At 40.1% G+C, this 24,332-nt stretch overlaps 1 protein-coding gene across 1 annotated transcript in view; it reads right to left on the bottom strand.

Moving 5' to 3' along the window:
• LOC126278042 (NACHT domain- and WD repeat-containing protein 1) overlaps nucleotides 1-24,332 on the bottom strand; it is a 561,974-nt gene that overhangs the window by 99,861 nt on the left and 437,781 nt on the right. Inside the window, exons 9-10 of the mRNA XM_049977797.1 lie at nucleotides 6,523-6,678; nucleotides 5,707-5,874 (exon numbers count right to left, since the gene is read on the bottom strand). Coding sequence (XP_049833754.1) covers nucleotides 5,707-5,874; nucleotides 6,523-6,678 — 324 coding nt within the window. The remainder of the gene's footprint in view (nucleotides 1-5,706; nucleotides 5,875-6,522; nucleotides 6,679-24,332) is intronic.

Genomic DNA, 24,332 nt, shown 5'->3' with positions numbered 1-24,332 from the left:
GAACTTATCATATTAACTACAAAACAGACTTAAGAATGCCAGACTCAGAAAATAAATCTGTATTGGTTCTCCTTCTGGGAAGAACGATGGCACAAACTTCACAGAGTTATATCACTGTGTGTCACATTGAGATTTGGCTATAACTTTTGCCCATTGGGGTCAGAGTCCAGAGTCCGAAGTCTAGTCACCAAATGAAGAATAGAGGAAAAAGTTCCTGTAGTTGTATATTTCTTTTCCAGTGGTGGGATAGGTTGTCGTGAAGAACATGAAAACAACCTTGACTGGTAAGGTCTGAGTGTAGGTGTGGAGGTGATTTTGAAGATCGGTTTAAGTTTTTCTTGACTAACATGAGATCTGCAGCTTCCAGCATAAATGTTTCCCAGTACAAAATGGAACTACATCAAACCTCCTACAAAAATTACCATATTCATTTTTTTTCTAGGACTAATAGTTTCCATATTTCAGGGGATGAAAAATTTACAGATGATTAAAAAGTAGCATTTTAATGGTACAAAATTAATGTCTATTGTTAAATGAAGTGGATTAAGAACAAATGTTAATTGTGTGTATCACATCCAAATGCAGTAAAATGGGTTGTGTTCTGGGGGTGTAAAAGAGTGGAAAGGGAGTAGAGGGTAGAAGTGTGAGGGATGGAAGGTTGCCGGATTGTGGTCATGCACTTTTCTCCTTCACAGGTCAGCAAACTGAATCATGGGCAGGTGATTCCTCACTCTCTCTACCACATGAAATAACAAAAGAACAACTACAGGATATTTTATAAAGTAATACCAACACTTCTGCAGTTCACCTGATGAATCACTGGTAACACAGTGTGTGTGGAAATGCCAGGAGAAGTTTATTTTTACACAAAGTTAATTAATGCTACATGGAATACAGAAATGTGTTACTAATAATGTAATGCAAGAAATGCATATGGACAGAATGTATGTACATCTCTGCAGATTGTTCTACACTGCTAGAGGGGAAATTGATTCTTAAGTTATCCTGTACAGCAGCTATGGGATTCTCCCATAAAAGGTAACTTTCCCCACCATGTGTGCTGCTCACTTTTCAGTTTTCAGACAGACTAAACCTTTCCAGCATTGCTGTCCAGTTCTCTAATATGAGCAGACAAAATAATTTTGCTGGGCTCATGTGTATATAGTGAAGTTATTTTCAGTTTAGTAAGTGACTACTTACTTGCAGTTTTCTAGTAAGCTAGTATGTAAGGAAGTTTCACAGCCAGAGTTGTTAATTATCTACCAGAATGAAGAGCCTGTCCGAATTGTGCAATGCTGACAATATGTATTCGACAATGTTGATGTACTAGTCTTCACTATAAGGGGCTAGAACACTTTTCACAGCACGAGAGGTATAAAACGCATCAAGCCTCTCAACATCTTAAGAGGCATAGAAACTTCTGTTGTCTCCCTCTATACAGTATTAGGTCACTTAGCTCTTATGGAACTTCACATTTCGTACCATAAGTCAACCAATGCACTACATCAGGTTACTGTTCTACATTTGTACTTGATCAGTCCTCTTCCATCACACATACTGATGTCCATCTTGCAAGATATACAGTGGTTGTGTGATAAGTGGCTTCAATCAGTTCAGCCCATTCTACAAATGACAGCAATTCCTGAATGGAAGAGACTTACATAGTCAATCAGTAATACAATTAATGGTAACAGAAGCGCAGAAACTTTTTGGTCATTCACTATTTCACCACCAAGTGACCACAATGCCAATAACATTGCCACAGTGGTAATGCTGATTCCCATCAGATCACTGAAGTTAAGTGCTGCTAGGCTTGGCTAGCACCTGGAAGTATAAGTGTCCAGCCTCGTGCTATTTGCAAGTGGGTTGCACTTAGCCCTTATGAGGGCAACTGAGGAGCTGCCTGACTGACAAGTAGCAGCTCTGGTCACAAACACTGACAACAGCTTCAATAGCAATGTACTGAGCACATTTCCTTCCATTTCTACATCCAGTGACGCCTATTCATTCAGAATGACATGACAGTTCATCAGTGCTGTTGGGCCTTTCACAGTTGTTGAGAGTAAGCGACTACAACACAGTTGCAAGGCTTCACATTGTGCTGTCAATGATTGACAGCAACACGATGTCATATTTACCAATCCAATTCCTCTCCCACTAACATTAAATAGGTCACATTTAGAAATTAAGCACATCTCAGACATTGTTTATGGCAATGTATTTTAAATAAAAGCTCATTTAACAAAAGAAAACAAGTATTCACTTAATAAACTGAAAGTACCTCCACAATATAAACACGAGCTCAGTGAATTTATTTTGTGTAATTACAAACGTGAACGGGACTGGAAAGGTTGAGGAAGTATAGTCTGTTCATAAACTGAAAAGTGAGCATTGCTCATGGTGGAGTAAGTTTCCTTTCCCCAAAGAACAGTACAATTGCCATGAAGGTTGACTAAGAATCAATTTCCATCCTAGCAGTGTAGAACACTGTACAGAGATTTACGTAGAATCTGTCTATATGCTTTTCTAGCACTAGTACTATTGGTAACTCATACTGTATTCATTCTAGTGTTAACACACCTTTTGGGGTATCTGGATACTACATTGCCAGTGATTCATAAGGCACACTGTGGAAGGGTCAGTATAATTTCGTGATGCACCTTGTAGTACCTTTGGTGGTAAGAGTGGGTACTCACCTGCTCGTTCTTCAGTTGGCAGATTTACATGAGGGATGAGCATGACCATAATCTGGTGACCTACCTTTTAGACAAACAGAAAACATGTGGCAGGTATGAAGAAGGCAAATATAAATAAAACTCAAGATGAAACAAGAAAAACTTTAGTGACCTTATAGGACATGCAAATGAAAATAGGACATGCAAATGGAAGATAAACAGCATATCAATATGCTTAACATCACTCACTTGTAGCGAATGGGCCTCCTGTGGAGAAGCCACTGTTTTGCAGGGCAGTCGTGAAATTTCATAGCGAACAAATACAAGGATGCGTGGTAGCTGCTCACACTTCAGTTCTTCCTTTGCTAGCTATTATTATCTAAATTTGCCTTTACAGACTGATCTATGACCACCACTGCTGTTTATCTAAACTGGATTGGACTTGTGTTTCGATAGTAACTGTCAAGCTTTCTGGTTACTGCAGAGTGATGGGCCTGTTACCTACACTCCATAAAGTGGTACAACATTTCTGTACAATACTACTATTTGATGAGCATTCAGTTTATCTGAAACTGTGCCTAATATTAAAATTGCAGTATGTATGTATAATGGTGCAGTTACATTTGGGCTTACATTAGTTTCAGTCAGAAACTGTTATTGCTCAGTTTTGCGGACTAGTGGATGATTTAATCTGTTGTTACAGAATGCTAATTTTGTTTTCAATAAATGTTTGTTGACCATAAGTGAGGGCTATAACACAACCTTTAAAAAATGAAATAAAATAAAAAATGAGAGTATCAGGCAAATAACAGGAACTTGGGAGCATGTTGGGGTTGCATCACATAGTGTAATGTAGAGGGAGTGATCACCTTTACTACTTCAACTGGAAATATGTGTGGCATTGCATAAAACTGTTGGAAAATCCCTCAAAGAGGATGCAAGAAAATACAATGAAGGATTGATAAGAGAAATGTTTGAAAGCAATGGGGCATTCAAAAGCTGTTAATTGAATACAAATTATGAAATTATTATATATAGCCATTTCACTTTAAATTTGTCTCAGAAACTTAGTTATGGTATGACAAGTCAAGAAAAATTAACCTGTTGGTATTTTCTGTAATCTTGCCAAGAGCCGTGTGGGGTAGCCGCGTGGTCTAGGGCACCTTGCCACAGTTTGTACGGCTCCCCTCGTCGGACGTTCAAGTCATCCCTCTGACATTGGTGTGTGTGTGTGTGTGTGTGTGTGTGTGTGTGTGTGTGTGTGTGTTTTGTCCTTAGTGTAAGTTAGTTTAAGTTAGATTAAGTAGTGTGTAAGCCTAGGGACCGATGGCCTCAGCAGTTTGGTCCCATAGGAACTTACCACAAATTTCCAATTTCCAAATTATGTAGATGAGTGCTGCAATTCAAATTATGTTATGGGTCCAAAGCCACACAAGTGTGCTAATAAAGTGTCCATACACATCCATACCAGAAACAGACAGGTTAAGAGTGGAACAGGCTAATAACTGATTGGAACAGACAGTTGAACTTTTATTATTACAGTACCAAGCAACTCAAAGCAAATAAATATGACTTACAGCTGGCAGTAATAGAGATCAATAGGCACACATTAAATGAAACTCCCCGTGTGAAATTGCTATGCATCCCAGTCAAGAGCAAACTGAGGTGGCATCAGCATATGGATAATTAAACATAAAGATCAGCCTTGCCCACTTTGAACTTAGAAATGTCTCTCACTGTCTTGATCTATGGACCACATTGTTAACAAACTTTCTATCAATACTGTCCTATGGCAAATATTCTGGGGATAATGGAGCTAAGGTAAGAAAAAAGAATTTACTCTACAGAAGCATGCAGTCAGAATAGTAGTTAAGTTGAGAACCAAATGTTTAGAGAAGCTTCTCCAGTGACCTTGGCACTCTTACATTCATGTACAAGTTCTGACGTAACAACTCACTGAAAGTGTGGGGGGAGAGAACCTGTAATTTGGACCATGATTTTCACTTTGGGTTTCTGTGACCCTAGTAGTATTTGCAATAAATAATTAAGAGTGATGAACTGTGAAATTCACAACTAGATCAACAGAAGTAATAGTAACTTCTATGTAGACTGAGGATACTTGTCAAGGGTTCAAATTGGAGATCAATATCCTGGTGCAAAAATTACAGATTAGAACACTGAGAAGAAATTACCAACAATCTGTCTGAAGCAAAGTAAATGGACTAGCATGTTCATAGTGGACAGGTAAAAATATTAAATCTCACATAATGTTTAAGGAAGGACTTCAATTTATACTCTTACCTTTAACAGCCATTCATATCAACAGATGTAAGGATGCATACGTAAAAGTATGATAAAAGAGAAAATTACCACAGTTAAATCAAGATCTGTACTACATGGTACAGGACAGCACATTTCATCACCTACTGAACTAAGGATACTTGGAACAAGAGTCAGGGAAAGACAAAAAGGAATCAATGCTGAAACTAATTGCAGACCTGAAAATTCTTTCTTCACAAATTCTAAATCAATGAGTCGAAAAAGAAACAAGAGGGTTATCAAGGATACCATGTGGGACAGAACTTACTTCATTCCTAAAATATATAATCATCAGGATCAGAAATGAGTTTTGAAGTAACAATTCACATTAACATTAAAAAATTCTGTAATTTGGACAATGACTGTTACAGTTCATTTCCACTTCAGGTTTCTGTCTTGTGCGGTAGAGGTTTTCCAATATTAAGCACTTAGTGAATTCTCCTTTAATTTCCTGCATTATGTATGGGCTATATCTTCTCTTCAATATTTTCAATTCTCCCAATGAACTCTTCCTTGAGAGGAAAGAACTGCCTATTCTAAAGGTCAGAGGATATTTAAGAGGCCTGCTCCAGTTCTCCCTGTTTTTAGTAATTCTCCAGGAAATAAATCTCCTTTTTTCCTTCATAAATTGGGGTACTAGAAGTTCAAAGCCTTGCAGTAAGTAATACTAAGTTCACGATTAATTGTGTGCAAGTAGTACAGCTTTTTGCACCTTGGATTGATCCTCCTCAATGATGGAATCAATTACAGAATTGAGATGAGTAGTGAGCTGCGTAACCACTTCTGAAACATACTGTGCGTGCTCTGGCAACTGAGTGTTGAGGCCTCCTTCTACCCATCGCACTGGAATCCGCAGTATATGTTTTTCACTTAACTGAGTCTGAAAAGCATTGAAAAAATACATGTCACTATCAAATGTTGGAGCATAGTTCAAAAGTAATTATGACATTTACATTAGCATTCAAACAAAGTAAAGATAAGTTCAGAACATATCAGTGGCATGACAAATGTTATGTGCTGAACACTACCATCAAAAAATATGAGTAGCCAATTAGTGTAGATTTAGCAGTCTGTGGTATGCTAGCTTCACTTATCAGAGTTTTCTGAGCACTGACACCTACATAATGCAGAAGTAATATAAAGCCAATACAAGTTTCTAATTGTAAGTGCAGAAACTAAAAAATTAACATATGATTTAAAGGCTAACTTGTGAAATTGTCAATACTGCCTACTGGTGCAAGCAGGCAGACAACTACCTTAGATAGTTTTCAGGACAAATATATCCAGTGGAAACTGACAACATGTCTAGATTTTTAGTTTTATCATTATTTGACTATTGTATAATATTATGCACTTTCTCATATAGTTATAGTGTAATACAGTATAAATAGTAACCCAAAAAAAATGCCTTAATATTCTTGTGCAAGCTGATCACTTAGTACAAACATTACAAGGTGACTGCCATTTATGTGATTCCTCAAGAAGGACAGTAAGCTTTTAAAAATTTATGAGAAGGTATGCACCATACCTTTAACTCTTTGTGCAGTGTGTCAAGTCTCCGCAGAAGCTCCACATCACCTGGGGTCGATGGCTCTGTGGTTGGTCCTGTGTGCGTATACAGTCTATACAGCCACAAGCAGCGACGTGCAAGCTCTTGGCTCATACAGACAGTGTTGTGAACTTCCTGAAACAATCAGTGCGTAATAAACTGAGTGACAAGGGAAGTTGCTGCATGCACATGTTTTTTTTTTTTTTTTGTGTGTGTGTGTGTGTGTGTGTGTGTGTGTGTGTGTGTGTGTGTGTGTGTGTGTGTGTGTGTATAGGCACACGTGCATGTGCTAAGCTGGCTAAAATTTATATTATCAGAATGAACTAGTCTTAGATACCAATGCAATCACCATGACCCTAATGTCTAACTGCACATGGTCCAGAAAATAATGTTCCTGTAGCATCTTCAGCTGATAAGCCTGCAGTGGCTCAAATTCAAGTTAGTGATACAATAAATCATACTAATTCAAAAACTGTCTGGTTGCATACCTTACCTACAAAAATTGCCAATACTAATTATTGAATATGAGTGAAACCACAATATACCATCTTCATTTCATTAGCAATAGCTTAACTTTGCACCACAACATAAAACTCCACAATGAACAAAAGGCAAACATGACAGCTGCTTCCAGAATGAGATTTTCACTCTGCAGCGGAGTGTGCGCTGATATGAAACTTCCTGGCAGATTCAAACTGTGTGCCCGACCGAGACTCGAACTCGGGACCTTTGCCTTTCGCGGGCAAGTGCTCTACCAACTGAGCTACCAAAGCACGACTCACGTCCGGTACTCACAGCTTTACTTCTGCCAGTATCCGTCTCCTACCTTCCAAACTTTACAGAAGCTCTTCTGCGAACCTTGCAGAACTAGCACTCCTGAGTCTCGGTCGGGCACACAGTTTTAATCTGCCAGGAAGTTTCATATCAGCGCACACTCCGCTGCAGAGTGAAAATCTCATTCTGGAAACATCCACAGGGCTGTGGCTAAGCCATGTCTCCGCAGTATCCTTTCTTTCAGGAGTGCTAGTTCTGCAAGTTTCGCAGAAGAGCTTCTGTAAAGTTTGGAAGGTAGGAGACGGATACTGGCAGAAGTAAAGCTGTGAGTACCGGACGTGAGTCGTGCTTCGGTAGCTCAGTTGGTAGAGCACTTGCCCGCGAAAGGCAAAGGTCCCGAGTTCGAGTCTCGGTCGGGCACACAGTTTTAATCTGCCAGGAAGTTTCATGACAGCTGTTGTTTTCTTATAATGTTTAGGCAAATTTCTTGCTTGCTCACAACAAGAAATTCTAGGTTACTATCATCTGCAAAAACTTGATGAAATAACTATAATGGTAAAGGTGAATGTGTTTCACTTACATGAGCTGTGACTCTGAAGGGTTCTTTCATTTTAACTATGGTAATCTAAACAACTTATTTGAGAGCCTGAAATAAATGTTGAACTTCAAACAGCACTCAGATCAAAACTGACATAATCATTACTGGCACAGTGGGCAATGCATCTACATCTACATCTACATCCATACTCTGCAATAGAGATGTCCAAACTCGTTCATCCTTTGGAACTAGTTCACTGGGAATCGCTCTTTTTTGGGAACCGTTCATTTTTATTCGTTCACTGTTCAGCTGTGCGTGATATACAGTTCTTATGAAAAACTGAAAATTAGTAGCATAGGTGACTGAAGATGGAAGGTGCCTAGAGGAGGAGGGGGAGGGAGGGGGGCACTTGCCTCTGCCCTGGAGTACAGAGTTTTTATTCATAACAGAATTCTCACACACTTGTAGAAGTAATTTTTGCGATACCGCAAATCCTCTCGTTTAGCCAACTGTAGCGTTAGGTGGCTGATCGCACTGAAATAATATAAGTTGGCGCACGAAAAACCGATCCAATTGCGCAGGATTTGTTGATTGCTACGAGCAGAATTTATAAACAAGTAACAATTAGGCAGTGAAGAAGTAAAAAATAAACTAATGCAAACAGCAACTTCGAAACAATGGATGACGATTGGTACGCGACAATGAGCAGTCTAGTACTAGGGGCCACTTTTTCGTGCGCCACCCTGTACCACTGAAATAACATTGTAGCTCATTCGGTTGTAAGTCGGTCTGCCTTCCATAACAATGAACATGCTCTGTTACCCTGGATAAAAAAAGAGATGGAAAACGGCCACTCGTGTGTGCCGTGCCGACTTCCTTTGCATATGTAATAACAAAAAATCTTGCCCTTTTTTACAAGCATTTCTTCTTCTGTTTATCGAAATAATGAAGTAAGCTGATATGCCGTTTTGTTACCTGAAAGGATGTACACATCACATACCACGGTCATGGTCGCTCAATAGAATACGAAAAGAACAAGAAATTAAGAGTTCAAAAAAAAGTTTGAAACAGATCTAGAATGGGCGTGCGTAGTGGACGAAACAAACGACTCCATACTGAACTAACTATGACCGAATTTACTTCCTTATATATGTCAGTAGCATAAAAGTATGCACTGTCACTTATTCTACTATTTTAAACAATCACTTAAACTGTTTTTGGCATAATGCAGGCTTTAATACTGCATGTAAGTAATTGTTCTTGTAAAATAAACCAATGTCTGTGCAATGTGATGTATAAAAGTTAATGTACTACTATAATTGCATCAACTGACTTGTCTTTTATTACTTGTACGCTGGCTGTATAATATGTAATCAACGGGACCAAATAAATAAATAAATAAAATTAAAAAGTCGGCTGTGGAACTGCGACGAGAGGCCACGTGAAGGACGTATCAGGCCGAGCGAGACCGAGACAGATGGGAACGGGACCGAGGCTGGAACGAGACTGGCTGACGTGTCGTTGCCGGAACGAGACCGATCGTCTCCCGTTCCCGAGAACTTTAAGTAGAAAGCCACGACTGAGACCGACATGAACGGGACCGAGGCTGGAACAAGACCGGCCGAGGTGTAATTACGGGAAGCAGCGACTGAAGTAAATTATGAAAGACCATTCCTTAGAGTTCGTTCATCGCTCGTTCCGTTCATCTTGATGAACCGTTCCTTTGGAGCCATTAATTCGCAAACGACCCATGTATACTCTGCAAATCACTGAAATGCGAGGTCGAGGACACTTCATACTGTACCACTTATTAGTGCTGTTTCCCCCTTTTTCTTATGATCCCTTTGGAAGCGATATGTGAGGGGGTGTATTATGTTCCTAGATTCATCATTTAAAGATGGTTCTTAAATTTTTGTGAGCAAGTTTTCTCAGAAAAGTCTGTGTCTACCTTGTATTGTCTGCCAGTTCAATTTCTTCTTCAAAAAAAAAAAAAAAAAAAAAAAAAAAAAAAAAAAAAAAAAAAAAAAAAAAAAAAAAACCTGTGGCCATTCATGCTGCTTTTTTTGTACACACTGAATATTCCCTGTTAGTTCTATTTGGTACCGGGGCCCACACTTATAGCAATATTCTAGTGTTTGTCAAATGACTGTTTTGTAGGTTCTAGGCGCGCAGTCCGGAACCGTGCGACTGCTACGGTCGCAAGTTTGAATCCTGCCTCGGGCATGGATGTGTGTGATGTCCTTAGGTTAGTTAGGTTTAAGTAGTTCTAAGTTCTAGGGGACTGATGACCACAGCAGTTGAGTCCCATAGTGCTCAGAGCCACTGTTTTGTAAGCAATTTCTTTCACAGAATGAATGCATTTCCCTAGTATTCTATCAGTGAACCAAGTCTGCCACCTATGACTGAGGCTGTATTATCATTCCATTTCATATCCCTCCAAATTGTTATACCTGTATGAGTGTGCTGTATGTATGAGTTTACCAATTACAGTTGTGACCTGTTAATACTGTAATCATAGGTCACCATGTTTTTTTCGTTTTGTGAAGTGCTAAAGTGCACATTTCAAACAGGTTGCCTACTTCTGCACCATTTAAATCTTATCAAGATCTGACTGAATGTTTATGGAGTTCTTATTCAGACAGTACTTTATTTGAGACAACTGCACCCTCTGTGAGAAACCTAACAAAACAAACACTGTTTCTTCCATTGTTTCACAAATTTTATTATGGTTATTGCACATCCTAGGTTTCAGGTTATAAACCCATTCTCAAATTGCACATCCTAGGTTCCAGGTTATAAATCCATTCTCAAGTACATTACTAACTCCAAAGATGACAAATCTTTAGCTAGCTGCTGGTTTTCTACTTCCACAACTGATTTTTGCTCCCATGTAAATGCACAACTGTTTTTGAAACGCGCTTGGATTGTCAAGATACATCTTGTTTTCAAAATATTTAACTAATGTGGACAGAGTGATTCATTGTTCAGTGAAGGAGAACCAGAAATATTAGGTTGGGCATGATGCTGAATATTTAAGTAATGATAAACCGTGACGGTGCTGACTAATTCATAAACTGGAACAACTGTTTTCCAGACGTCATAATTAACTGGGCTAGCAAACCTGCTTCAGACGTTAAATCCGTTTTCACAGATGCAACTAAACTGTCGCCACGTCTACATGCAATGTAAGAAACCCTAGTTTCAGTGGCACAACTTACGAGATGCAAGTTTTGTCGTGCCACACGAAGTTCAGCTTGAGTGTACTTTGTTACGTTGCTTTCCTTCCATGACTGCTTCCTGGTGGCTGTATTTCAAAACACGAGTATACTGTTGCAGTCATCGTGGAAGAATTCATGCTGTACTCCATTTGATTTCAGTCTGGTTTCATTTCATTAATGAAAAAGTCAGAAATATGGTCGGCAGTACATTTCCCCAGCTTCTGGAACTACAAGAACAATAAATTGTGTTTAATTTAGGAATGTGTGTGTGTGTGTGTGTGTGTGTGTGTGTGTGTGTGTGTGTGCAACCCAATGATATAGTCACGGGGATGAAAGCTATATGGGAGAAAAGGCAACAAGCCAGGTAGTTCCTTCCAGACCACTAGAGGCGCTATGGGTCAAATGAAGCTGCAATTGACCAATGAGAACTGCCCAATGGCGGTTATTGATATTATATCATCTTGCTCTGTACTGAAGTCCACGGTTACAGTCGTCTTTGCATATGTTTCATTTTTACATACTACTCATCTCCATTATAAACAGGTTTATTTCTTTAAATTTCATGAAGTTCACTGTGGAACTGAAGAGATTTCCTGCAGAAAAATGTCCGCAATTAATCCTAAGGAAGACATTTAATTTTCAGTAAATAATCTCGTAGCCTATAAATGAAATGTATTCTCTTCTGTTGTGAATGAAGTTGTGTGATTTCTGTTTGCTTACTTAAATAACTTTGATATGTCAGTAGTAGTTTTATTTAATGAAGAATATTGTGTTTTTCAGAATATTCAACACAACAAATTGACGTAGAAATACTCCTGTAAATTCCCTGGCTGTTCATCTGGATATTACGTCGGTTCAACGGAGAAAGTTAGGAACAAGGATTTCAACAGGTTTCCAAAACTACTTCAAGGATTGCTTCTGAAGCGGAAAAGTGCTTGTAAAGTGTGACCTGATGTGAATTGTGCTACTTATTTTGTTTGTGAAGATCATTTTTTGAGGAAGATTTTATGAATAAAACTAGGCATAGGCTAAATAGGGGTGAGTTTCCAAAACATGTGGCAGGTGTTCCATGTGAAATTGTTAATATCAGTAGTGAATCAGGTGAAACTGTTACTCATAGTGAAATTTTTATTGTGTGCTTAACAAATAAAAAGTAAGTTTTGTTTTCATTTCACAGTTTTTATCCAACTTTCCTATTTTTGGTACTTAATATTGATGTATTTTTTTGTGTGTTGAAGTGTTTACATTTGTAAGATGTAGGAACTTTTTTAAGAAATTAATGTCAGTAGTGCATTTCCTGGCAATTACTCAGAAATTACAGTCTTGAAACATAGTTGTAACAAACTTTAGAGTTCTTCATTCATTGACACTGTGACAAAGATTTCTTAATTGAACCTCTTTAACTGCCGATTATTCTCTTAATAATAGTTTTTTCTTCAATTGACCCCACAGCTTATAAGATGTCAAAGTATGACGTTATTCAGGGATATTTGTGGTCCAATTTATATGCAACAATTTGTATTTAGCTTGTAACAGTTATTTCGACTACAAGCTTGTTTCGACTTACTGTCAGTTTCAAGTGTTGCGTCTAGTTTTCGTAACGCACAAAACGTCCTGGAGTTCTTATATGTTGATAGAAATCAATATAAGTGTGTCAGTTTCCAAGTCTATTCTTGATGTTTGCGCCTAACAGTTGCTGCTCAAGAAAAGATCAAAGAAGCAGCGGCTGTCAGACGCAAACGTCAAGAATAGACTTGTAAACTGACACACTTCTATTGATTTCTATGAAAATAAAAGAGCTCCAGGATGTTTTGTGCATCATAAAAACTAGACGCAACACTTGAAACTAACAGTAAGTCGAAACAAGCTTGTAGCTTAAATAGCTGAAGTCAAATAAAATTGTTGCAGCTAAATTGGACTACAAATATTCCTAAATAATAGGTTGTCACTACTATTGCAGTGTGCTATAGTTGCGTTTAAATTATTTTATTATGATGCTAGCCAAAATAATTACATAGCTCACTCAGAAAACTGAGATAAGAAAATTAAAAGAAAAAAAACCAGTGTACATAAGCTAGGAGGGATGCAACCCACAAAGTTTATCCTTTTTTAGTTCATCTCCCTACCACTAGAGGCGCTGCTGTCGGTCAGTGTTGCCATCTTTTAACACGGGAGTTGCGCTTCTCGTTTCTTCTTGTTCTGTGGATATAGACCTATCACACTATGTTGAAAGATGTTTGGATGAATAAATAAATACACTTAATGTCCAACCAAAAAAGGGATTTGGATAAACTTCGTGATTTGTGAGACCAAGCGCTGTAAAAATTGTGGATTAAATGCGCAAAATAGCCACCCGAGTGTGATGTGGTAGCTGTTAAACCATAAATCAGTCATTCGGAATGCCTACATCATTGAATACCGTAAGTTTCTAAAACCTTAGAAGAGTGGCTTGTCTGCAGATGATATTTTCATGCCAACAGTTGGTTAGTTTACCATAGCAGACAGCATTTATGTCTTCAAGTATATTTCTTTTATAAATGTGTTTGTGGCCCCTGATTTAGCCCTGTAGGAAATATATCTTCGGTTGTAACATTTGGGTTACGTCTTCCTTGTATTTAACTCTTGTCACAGCTCTAATGCCATAGCCTGCACTATACCACTAATACATGCCTATACGATTTCAGTTGACACCGTGTTGAAAGGTGTGCAAATACGTAGAGTTTGTGGCGTCCTGTGTGAATGGTACAGCACCGTGCCACTACAGACAGCCTCAACCTGTGGCGTCACATTAGTTGCAAGTGTGAATACAACTTAACGTGGAAACACAACAGCAAAAAACTTTTTCCGAAATTTGTTTTTGTCTCTCAGGTAATGTGTAGCATGCAAAAGTAGCCTGCGTATGCATGCTGATTAGAGTGCAGATGGTACTATCCCAACCCAGAAGTCACAGCAGTTTGTAGAGTATAGTTAACAACGACACTACAGTCTGCACTACCAAGATCGACCCACTTAAAGAAATTAGCTATCAATCAAATGACTAATGTTTCACAAGAACTTATGCGCAGGGCTGCACACACAGGCTGACAGCAGTCATCCGATGCAACCGATATCGCTGCCATCAGTCGCTCACCCTGTCCCTGCCGCAAATGAACGTTTTGTCAAACTATCTGAACCAGTATTATGTACGTCACTGTGTCATGAAGATCTGATATGGAAAATAAACCATTTGTGTTTAATAGCAGTGGCAATTGATCTCCACTAATATTTGCAACATAAATGAATAAAAACAAACGCAACTTGAAATTAATTAAACTCGTTTTGAAACACTTGTTCTTAGAACTGTAGATTACATTCCAGAATACATTTTTCATTGGCACGAAGTGACTTGGATACATTTTTCTAGCGAGCTAATAAATGTCGATTTATTAGCCCTCAATTACGTTTTTATTCATTAGTGTTGTAGTGTAACTGTAATTGTTAACATAATAGTTTTGCAATCTCGATGTATGTGTGGTAATGTTATCAACAGCAGCACTGCTGAGTTCCATCATTCATTCATTCCGTAAGTAACTTTTAATAATGCATCTTGCTGTTTCATAAATAACTCATATTCACCAGATGAAGCACAGTATATCCTGACTGTTACTATTAGCTTCCCTCGAACTTCTTTATCTGTAGCACAAGCATCCAAATGCTAAATATTGCAAAACCTGATGGTGTCAATGTTTTTGTATTTGTATTTCTTTTCAATATAAGTGGTAACTCTGGCTTCCACTTTGCTTCTTAGGGTGGTTCATGCTCCCTGAATAACTACAAATTCTAATATAAAGTTATAGCCAACTCGAGAAAAGTGAAATGAAAGAAATTTATGTACCAATGCTAAACAAACAGACGAAAGGTTCACATCCCGGCAGCCATATTACATACAAAAATAACATGTGATCCATCAGATTTGCTGGCCTTTCTATGTGATCAGTGATCGACTGCTGTGATCTGCTCACACTTGTCTGATCTACGAAGCGACTGCATGCCTATGTGATGGATTTCTGCAATGTATCACATGTGTGTGGAGCCCTTACTGTGCACATAACTCCTCTAAATGTGGACTTATCATTGTGTGACCATAGTACTTCATTGACATGTATTTCAGTTTAGCAGTGGTACTGGTATACTGGTCGTGACTACTGCCTGCCTATTGTGTCACTATTAGTGTGCTCAGCAAGGAATAGGAGATGGTTGCTGCCTACCCACTGGACGTTAAGAAGAAGACAATAGCCAAATTGAGAGCAAACTAACTATGTGATAGATTATTCATGATTCTACTAAGAAAAATAGTCTTAAGCCAAATGAAGGGGATACCCAAAAGATATTTTAGTTTATTAATCATTTTTTGATTGTGACTCGATGCGAAAGTACCGTAATCAGGCATGGGCCCAAGAAGAGTTCTGTACTAACCACCGATGAAAACAAATTATTGTGATTACATTCGATCATTTTATATACTGCATTTTATAGTTTTTTGTATTAAAATCATAGGCACCTGTGACATGTTAAATGTAGAGGAGACTGGAGGTTATGTTTGGGGGGAGGGAGAAACAGTGAAAAACTGTAACTGCCAGAATCGAACCCTAGATCTGCACCTACAATGAGTATCAGAATATACATCCAAAGGTTTGGTCTTCAATCCTTCACAGTCCAGGAACTTTTTGTATATTATCAGTGTACAATGCCGGTATTGTTGGGAAAATCTGAGTGCACGGTGCGCAAGCGGTACGTCTAGTTTACACGACGACACTAGGTTGCAGCCAACTGCTCTGCCAGCCACTGTGCATGCGCGCCGCGCGTTTGCGCAACTCGTTGGTGAAACTAAACACTTTCGGCGTGTTCCAACTTTGGCGACACTAGTTGCATGAGTTTTAGGATATGTGTGTTCGTAGAGTGTAGATAAACTAAGATATGAAGCGGGGAAGGGAGAATAATGTTCGATTTTTGGATATCTATACTTTGCATAGGTGTTTGTGGGATTTCAGTAATGCTGATTACAAAAATAAGCAACATGTTGCTGCTGCTGAGACCGTCATGTGCGATTTTAACATAGATAGTTTGACAATATCTGAGCTGCAGGGCAAAATATACAACTGAATTAAGAAAAATACAAGCAAGTGTAATTCTAGCTGTGGCAATGATCTTGTCTGCAAGACTAAAATCCCATCGTTCGAGTTGGCGAACTCTTTGTTAAGGAATATTGTTGACAGGAGGGAAGACTATACAAATTCACGAAGCTGCATTCTTTATTCAATATTCATCTATTTCAAAAGTCGCTGCAGTGCTTCCCATTCACATATGTTAGAATTTTGAAATCCTACCACTGTAGGGCCTACAGATCTATCTTCAAGAGAGTAGTTTGCAAACCATTCTCTTCTTAATGCGACCTGCTTCGAATAATTATTGTTGCTGATGTTGATAATTATTACTGTTAAGGTTAATAATTATTGGTGTTAATGAAATAGCATCATCAGCAACTAAAACCGTCTCTTAAACATGCCAAGTTTTCTTGATTGTAATGTATGCAATTTGATATGTAATTTCAGTTCTGGCGACAGTGCTTCATGCATTGCTGTACCTTTATTCCTTATCGCATAATTAACTCCATTTAAAAGAAACGTGAACAAAATGGCTCTAAAAAGCACTATGGGGCTTAACATCTGAGGTCATCAATCCCCTAGACTTAGATATACTTAAACCTAACTAACCTAAGGACATCACACACATCCATGCCCGAGGTAGGATTCCAGCTTGCAACCGCAGGAGCAGAATGGTTCCAGACTGAAGCACCTACAACCGTTGGGCCACAGCGGCAGCGTGAACAGTTCTGGTGACAGTCTAAGGTAACTGAAAGAACTTCTTCGATCTTCCGTTATAAGTCATTTCAGCAAGGATGCTTAGCAACCGAGCTGACGTCTTTTCTTCATCCAGTCACGAATCGAAACACGTTTCTTATTTGTTTTTCTTATGCAACGATTCCAAGCAACAAGCTTTGACTCCATCTTAACTTGTGTGACGTGCAGCTGCCAAAACTTTCATTTCAGACACGACTCAGGGACCCACAAAAGCACGAAACTGAAGTTTACACTGGTGTCGCCATGTCTACAGTCATATATGAAATCTCTTGCATGCAACTCATTCTACGCAACGTGTGGCGCAACCCAATGTCGTTGTGTAAACTAAGCTTAAACTGCATGATGAATTATTCCAGAGAGGGCATTGTACTCAGTGTTGCTCATGGGGTGACGCTCATTTCACATGGCTTCCTGCAAATGTGCAGCAATAGCGACAGCAGCAGGAACTGCTAACGACTTCCATTATCGTTCGATGTGGGCCCACTCGCATGTGTACGAGCTCACATATGAAGTGGTAAAACTATACCAACCGGAAGTGCCATTGGTTGGCAGGAACCCTTGTGAGAAGAAAATTTGTGACAAGAAAAATATGAATGCAACTGATCATCATTTCGCTGGCAGCAATTTAAGTTGTCCTCCTAGGCTGCTGTCTAACCACGCAGTAGGAAAGAGCCACGTATTCAGAAATAAACACTGAAATATGCGTAACAATGTAGGATATGACTATTGTTGCTCCTTGTTTCACTCGCAGCAATTTAAGCTATCCTCTTAGGTTCATGGCTTGACCACTAGTTGCTTGCGAGATAAATACAGTATAGAAGGTAAGAACTAAATATTGATTTTTCTAGATAATTTCAAGGTGTTAAAGAGGACAGAGAACTCATACAGGGAACGAATTGTTGGAAAGTGTTTGAGTGATTAAAAACCTGCACCAAAGACCAATTTTATTTACAAGACAGCTTTTTCCAGCTGTAAGCCAACATGAAAGTATGCTGTACTCTGGAAAATTTTTTCAATGCATTATTATCGAATCTTTTCATTCGATAATTACAGAAACGTTATGAGGATCGAAGAAGCTTTTTCAGTTGCTGAGAACTACTACAGCTTGATTGCAGGAAGTTTTGTACTTCCCAAAGGCTGATTACAGAAACCAATTTGTCCCATTAATGTATACATTAGCCACATTTTACAATGGAAGTATAATTGTGGCGTTCTTTGTGATGCGGAAAACACCAAGTTGCAGCAAGGTTCAGAAAACCATGTTAGAGTGTAGGCCCCTCATAACAGGCTGTGAAGTTAATTCAGGGGTTGAAGGAAGGCATGGGCATATAATGTAAGCTACACTCAAACTAACCTTCATATTGTGGGCAGCTTTACCTTTATTAACCTGTCAACAACTGCCTCAACTACCGAAATCACTGTAATGCACTAGTGCGTCGGCGATTGCACCGTAGATAATGGTGTTGTTTATGGTGATTCCCTGCTAATTAGATTTTGAGCTCAATAGCTTTATGGTGTCATTCGAGAAAAGGTGTGATTTCACAGCGTGTTTCATCTACCACGCTTTTATTTAATAGGTGAGGTGTGCTCCACTGTGTTTATAAAAACAAATAAATCTTCATGTGGTGTCCCCCCTCATCTCTATACAGGAACTGGATAAAGTAATATTTATTCATGTTTATTTTACCTAACACAAGTCTGGAAAGTATGAGAGATGTTTTGTCGGAAGTTAAGTTATAAGGGGGAGGTCAATGAATCGTGCATAGGCAGTTAAGCTGGCAGAAGATTTGCCTGGAAAATGCAAAGAAGGTTCTGGGTTCGAGCCCCACCACATGTACCACGAAGTTTCAACGCTAACTCAATGTTGCACAGTTATCCACCGCAATCATCCACATGATATAAATATATATTCGAAACTTCACCATACAGTACAGGAAGGTAACGTTTTTTTTTAGTAAATATCCCCCACTATGACATTGTGTAGGACAGGTATGCAGGACTTCCAGGTTGTCTTATTGACTAATTTTTTTTCAATGAATTGATTTTATGGGTTTGCTTATTTTTAGTGTTTTGTTTCATATCACAGTTGATGTCAAACAGAGGTGCGGTTCTCCCTGAGGTGATATTGTATGTGATATGATATGCCGAAGACTTCCGGCATATGCCGTCAATCTCATTTTGCCAATGGCCTTGTCACAGAGGGCGGAGGAGCAAACAGAGGTTCAGGACATTCTCTTGTCCTTGGAGTGGGAAACTGCCCTTAAAGGTGGAAGAATCAGCATTGATCAACAGCATGAGGATGTAGAAGGCAACATAACGTGTACCTGCAGGACATGTGGCCTGTAATTGAAAAAGTATCATATGATCTCTCTATTGGCAACATATTCTGCAATAGTCTCCCATTCGGATCCCAGGGAGTGGATTACCAAGGGGGAGGTGACCATGAGAAAAAGATTGAATAATCAGCAGTAGAATAAAGTTCTACGAGTTGGGGCGTGGAATATCAGAAGATTGAACTTGGTAGGGAAGTTAGAGAATCTGAAAAGGGAAATGCAAAGGCCCAATCTAGATCTAGTGGGGGCCAGCGAAATGAAATGGAAAGAAGACAACGATTGCTGGTTAAATGAGTAAATGAGTATAGGGTAACATCAACATCAGCAGAAAATGGTATTATGGAAGTAGGATCAGTTATGAAGAGGAGGTAGGGCAAAGAGTGTGTTACTATGAATAGTTCAGTGGTAGGTTGGCTCTTATAAGAATCGACAGCAAATCATCACTGACAATCATAGTTCAGGTATACATGCCAACGGCCCAATCTGAAGATGAAGAGAAAGAAGGCCTATATGAAAATACTGAATGGGTAATACATTACATAAAGGGATATGAAAATCTTATAGTAATTGGGGACTGGAATGCAGTTGTAGGGAAAGGAGTAGAAGAGAAGTTTACAGGAGAATAAGAGCTAGGGACAAGGAATCAGAGAGGAGAAAGACTAATGGCGTTCTGTAATAAATTTCAGATCGTAATAGCAAATATTCTATTCAAGTATCACAAGAGGAGGAGATACACTTGGAAAAGGAAGGACGATACGGGGAAATTTAAGTTAGATTACGTCAGCTAAGACAGAGATTCCGAGATCAGATATTGGATTGTAAGGCGTACCCAGGAGCAGATATGGACTTAGATCACAATTTAGTAGTCATGAAGAATAGGCTGAAGTGTAAGAGATTAGCCAGGAAGAATGAATACACAAAGAAGTGGGATACGGAAGTACTAATGATTGACGAGATACGCTTGAAGTTCTCCTTGACTATAGATACAGCAACAAGGAATAGCTCAGTAGGCAGCAGAGTTGAAGAGGAATGGACATCTCTGAAAAGGGCAATCACAGAATCTGGCAAGAAAGACATAGGTACAAAAAAGGTAGCTGCAAAGAAACCATGGGTAACTGTTCAGAGAAATTCAGGAAGGCAGAAACGGAAGTCGCTAAGAAATGAAATAAATAGAAAGGGCAGGGAAGCTAAGACAGAAATGCAGGTTGCTAAGAAATGAAATAAATAGGAAGCAAGGGAAGCTCAGACGAAATGGCTGCACGAAAAATGTGAAGATATTGAAAAGAAATGACTGTCGGAAGAACTGACTCAGTATATAGGAAAGTCAAAACATCCTTCGGTGAAATTAAAAGCAAGGGTGATAACGCTAAGGGTGCAACGGGAATTCCACTGTTGAATGCAGAGGAGAGAATGGATAGGTGGAAAGAGTAAATTGAAGGGCTCTATGAGGGTGAAGATTTGGTTGATGTGATAGTAGGAGAAACATGATTTAGAAGAGTTAGGGGATCCAGTATTGGAATCAGAATTTATGAGAGCTTTTGGAGACCTAAGATCAAATAAGGCAGAAGGGATAGATATCAGAATTTCTAAAATCATTGGAGGAACTGGCAACAAAACGACTATTCAGGTTGGTGGGTAGGATGTATGATTCCGAAGACTGCAAGAGCTGATTAGTGCGAGAATTATCGTACAATCAGCTTAACAGCTAATGCACCCAAACTGCTGACAAGAACAATATACAGAAGAATGGAAAATAAAATTGGGGATTTGTTAGATGATGATCAGTTTGGCTTTAGGAAAGGTAAAGGCACCAGAGACGTCGTGGCTGATAATGGTAGCAAGATTGAAGAAAAATCAAAACACGTTCATAGGGTTTGTCGACTTGGAAAAAGCATTCGACAATGTAAAATGGTGCAAAATGTTTGAAATTCTGAGAGAAGTAGGAGTAAGCTATAGGGAGAGATAGGTAATATACAATACGTACAAGAGCCAAGAGGGATTAATAAGAGTGGACAACCAAGAATGAGGTGCTCGGATTAAAAAGGGTGTAAGGCAGGGTTGTAGTCTTTCGTCTCTACTGTTCAATCTGTACATCGAAGAAGCAATGATGGAAATGAAAGGTTCAGGAGCGGAATTAAAATAAGGTGAAATAATATCAGTGACATGACTCGCTGATGACATTGTTATCTTCAGTGAAAGTGAAGAAGACTTACATGCTGTGCTGAATGGAATGGTGTAATGAGTACAGAATATGGACTGAGATTAAATCGAAGAAAGACGAAAGTAATGGGCAGTAGCAGAAATGAGAAGAGCGAGAAACTCATCAGCATTGATGGTCACGAGGTAGATGAAGTTAAGGAATTTTGCTACCTAGGCAGCAAAATTACTAATGACGGACGGAGAAAGGAGGACCTAAAAAGCAGACTAGCTAAAAGTGCATTCCTGGACAAGAGAAGTCTATTAGTATCAAACACAGGCCTTAATTTGAGGAAGAAATTTTTGAGAGTGGATGTTTGGAGCCCAACATTGTATGGTAGTGAAACATGGACTGAGCGAAAAGCACAACAGAAGAGAATCGAAGCATTTGTGATGTGGTGTTACAGACGAATGTTGAAAATTCGGTGGACTATTAAGGTAAGGAACGAGAAGGTTCTGCGGAGAATAGGAGAGGGAAGAATATGTGGAAAACACTGACAATGAGAAGGGACATCTTTTAAGAAAAGAGGGACTAACTTCCGTGGTACTAGAGGGAGCTGTAGAGGGTAAAAACTGGGGGAAAAGAGATTGGAATACATCCAGCGAATAATTGAGGACGTAGGTTGCAAGTGCAATTCTGAGGTGAACAGGCTGGCATAGGAGAGGAATTTGTGGCAGGTCGCATCAAATCAGTCAAAAGACTGATGACGCAAAGAAAAAAGGTATGCGATAAGACACACTGCAATAAAGGTCGCACGATGTGACAGTTACCTATGTGACATTCTCGTTCCTACAGGAGCGAGGTAAATGGCAAGAAAATAGACAATAGGCGGTAGTAGCTTCGTGTGTGGCACACGGTTGCCAGACTTATCGTGGACAATCCCACATATGTCATACAGGTACTCAATACTCGAATGAGGTATGGCTCTCCTTCCAGCATTAAAAACAATTTCGGTATGTCAGCTACCTTTGGTATGCAGCATTGTATGACCTAAAACGTACCAAATGTAGAGACCCAGAGACTACATTATTACTGCACAACTTGTTAAAATATATACTGCCTTTTACTTAATTTCGTCGTGTCAGAGTAACTGTGGGCAAAACGGAAAAGAAAACCAGTTCATAATCAAACTGTGATATCAGACTGTTGTTGTTGTTGTGGTCTTCAGTCCTGAGACTGGTCTGATGCAGCTCTCCATGCTACTCTATCCTGTGCAAGCTTTTTCATCTCCCAGTACCTACTGCAACCTACATCTTTCTGAATCTGCTTAGTGTCTTCATCTCTTGGTCTCCCTCTACGATTTTTACCCACCACGCTGCCCTCCAGTACTAAATTAGTGATCCCTTGATGCCTCAGAATATGTCCTACCAACCGATCCCTTCTTCTGGTCAAGTTGTGCCACAAACGTCATTTCTCCCCAATCCTATTCAATACTTCCTCATTAATTATGTGATCTACCCATCTAATCTTCAGCATTCTTCTGTAGTACCACATTTTAAAAGCTTCTATTCTCTTCTTGTTCAAACTACACTCCTGGAAATGTAAAAAAGAACACATTGACACCGGTGTGTCAGACCCACCATACTTGCTCCGGACACTGCGAGAGGGCTGTACAAGCAATGATCACACGCACGGCACGGCGGACACACCAGGAACCGCGGTGATGGCCGTCGAATGGCGCTAGCTGCGCAGCATTTGTGCACCGCCGCCGTCAGTGTCAGCCAGTTTGCCGTGGCATACGGAGCTCCATCGCAGTCTTTAACACTGGTAGCATGCCGCGACAGCGTGGACGTGAACCGTATGTGCAGTTGACGGACTTTGAACGAGGGCGTATAGTGGGCATGCGGGAGGCCGGGTGGACGTACCGCCGAATTGATCAACACGTGGGGCGTGAGGTCTCCACAGTACATCGATGTTGTCGCCAGTGGTCGGCGGAAGGTGCACGTTCCCGTCGACCTGGGACCGGACCGCAGCGATGCACGGATGCACGCCAAGAGCGTAGGATCCTACGCAGTGCCGTAGTGGACCGCACCGCCACTTCCCAGCAAATTAGGGACACTGTTGCTCCTGGGGATCGGCGAGGACCATTCGCAACCGTCTCCATGAAGCTGGGCTACGGTCCCGCACACCGTTAGGCCGTCTTCCGCTCACGCCCCAACATCGTGCAGCCCGCCTCCAGTGGTGTCGCGACAGGCGTGAATGGAGGGACGAATGGAGACGCGTCGTCTTCAGCGATGAGAGTCGCTTCTGCCTTGGTGCCAATGATGGTCGTATGCGTGTTTGGCGCCGTGCAGGTGAGCGCCACAATCAGGACTGCATACGACCGAGGTACACAGGGCCAACACCCGGCATCATGGTGTGGGGAGCGATCTCCTACACTGGCCGTACACGTCTGGTGATCGTCGAGGGGACACTGAATAGTGCACGGTACATCCAAACCGTCATCGAACCCATCGTTCTACCATTCCTAGACCGGCAATGGAACTTGCTGTTCCAACAGGACAATGCACGTCCGCATGTATCCCGTGCCACCCAACGTGCTCTAGAAGGTGTAAGTCAACTACCCTGGCCAGCAAGATCTCCGGATCTGTCCCCCATTGAGCATGTTTGGGACTGGATGAAGCGTCGTCTCACGCGGTCTGCACGTCCAGCACGAACGCTGGTCCAACTGAGGCGCCAGGTGGAAATGGCATGGCAAGCCGTTCCACAGGACTACATCCAGCATCTCTACGATCGTCTCGATGGGAGAATAGCAGCCTGCATTGCTGCGAAAGGTGGATATACACTGTACTAGTGCCGACATTGTGCATGCTCTGTTGCCTGTGTCTA

This window comes from Schistocerca gregaria, chromosome 6 (genome assembly GCF_023897955.1).
Source record: "Schistocerca gregaria isolate iqSchGreg1 chromosome 6, iqSchGreg1.2, whole genome shotgun sequence".
Lineage (NCBI taxonomy): Eukaryota > Metazoa > Arthropoda > Insecta > Orthoptera > Acrididae > Schistocerca > Schistocerca gregaria.
Note: the sequence above shows the minus strand (reverse complement) of the source record. Positions and strands in the feature narration are given on the sequence as shown.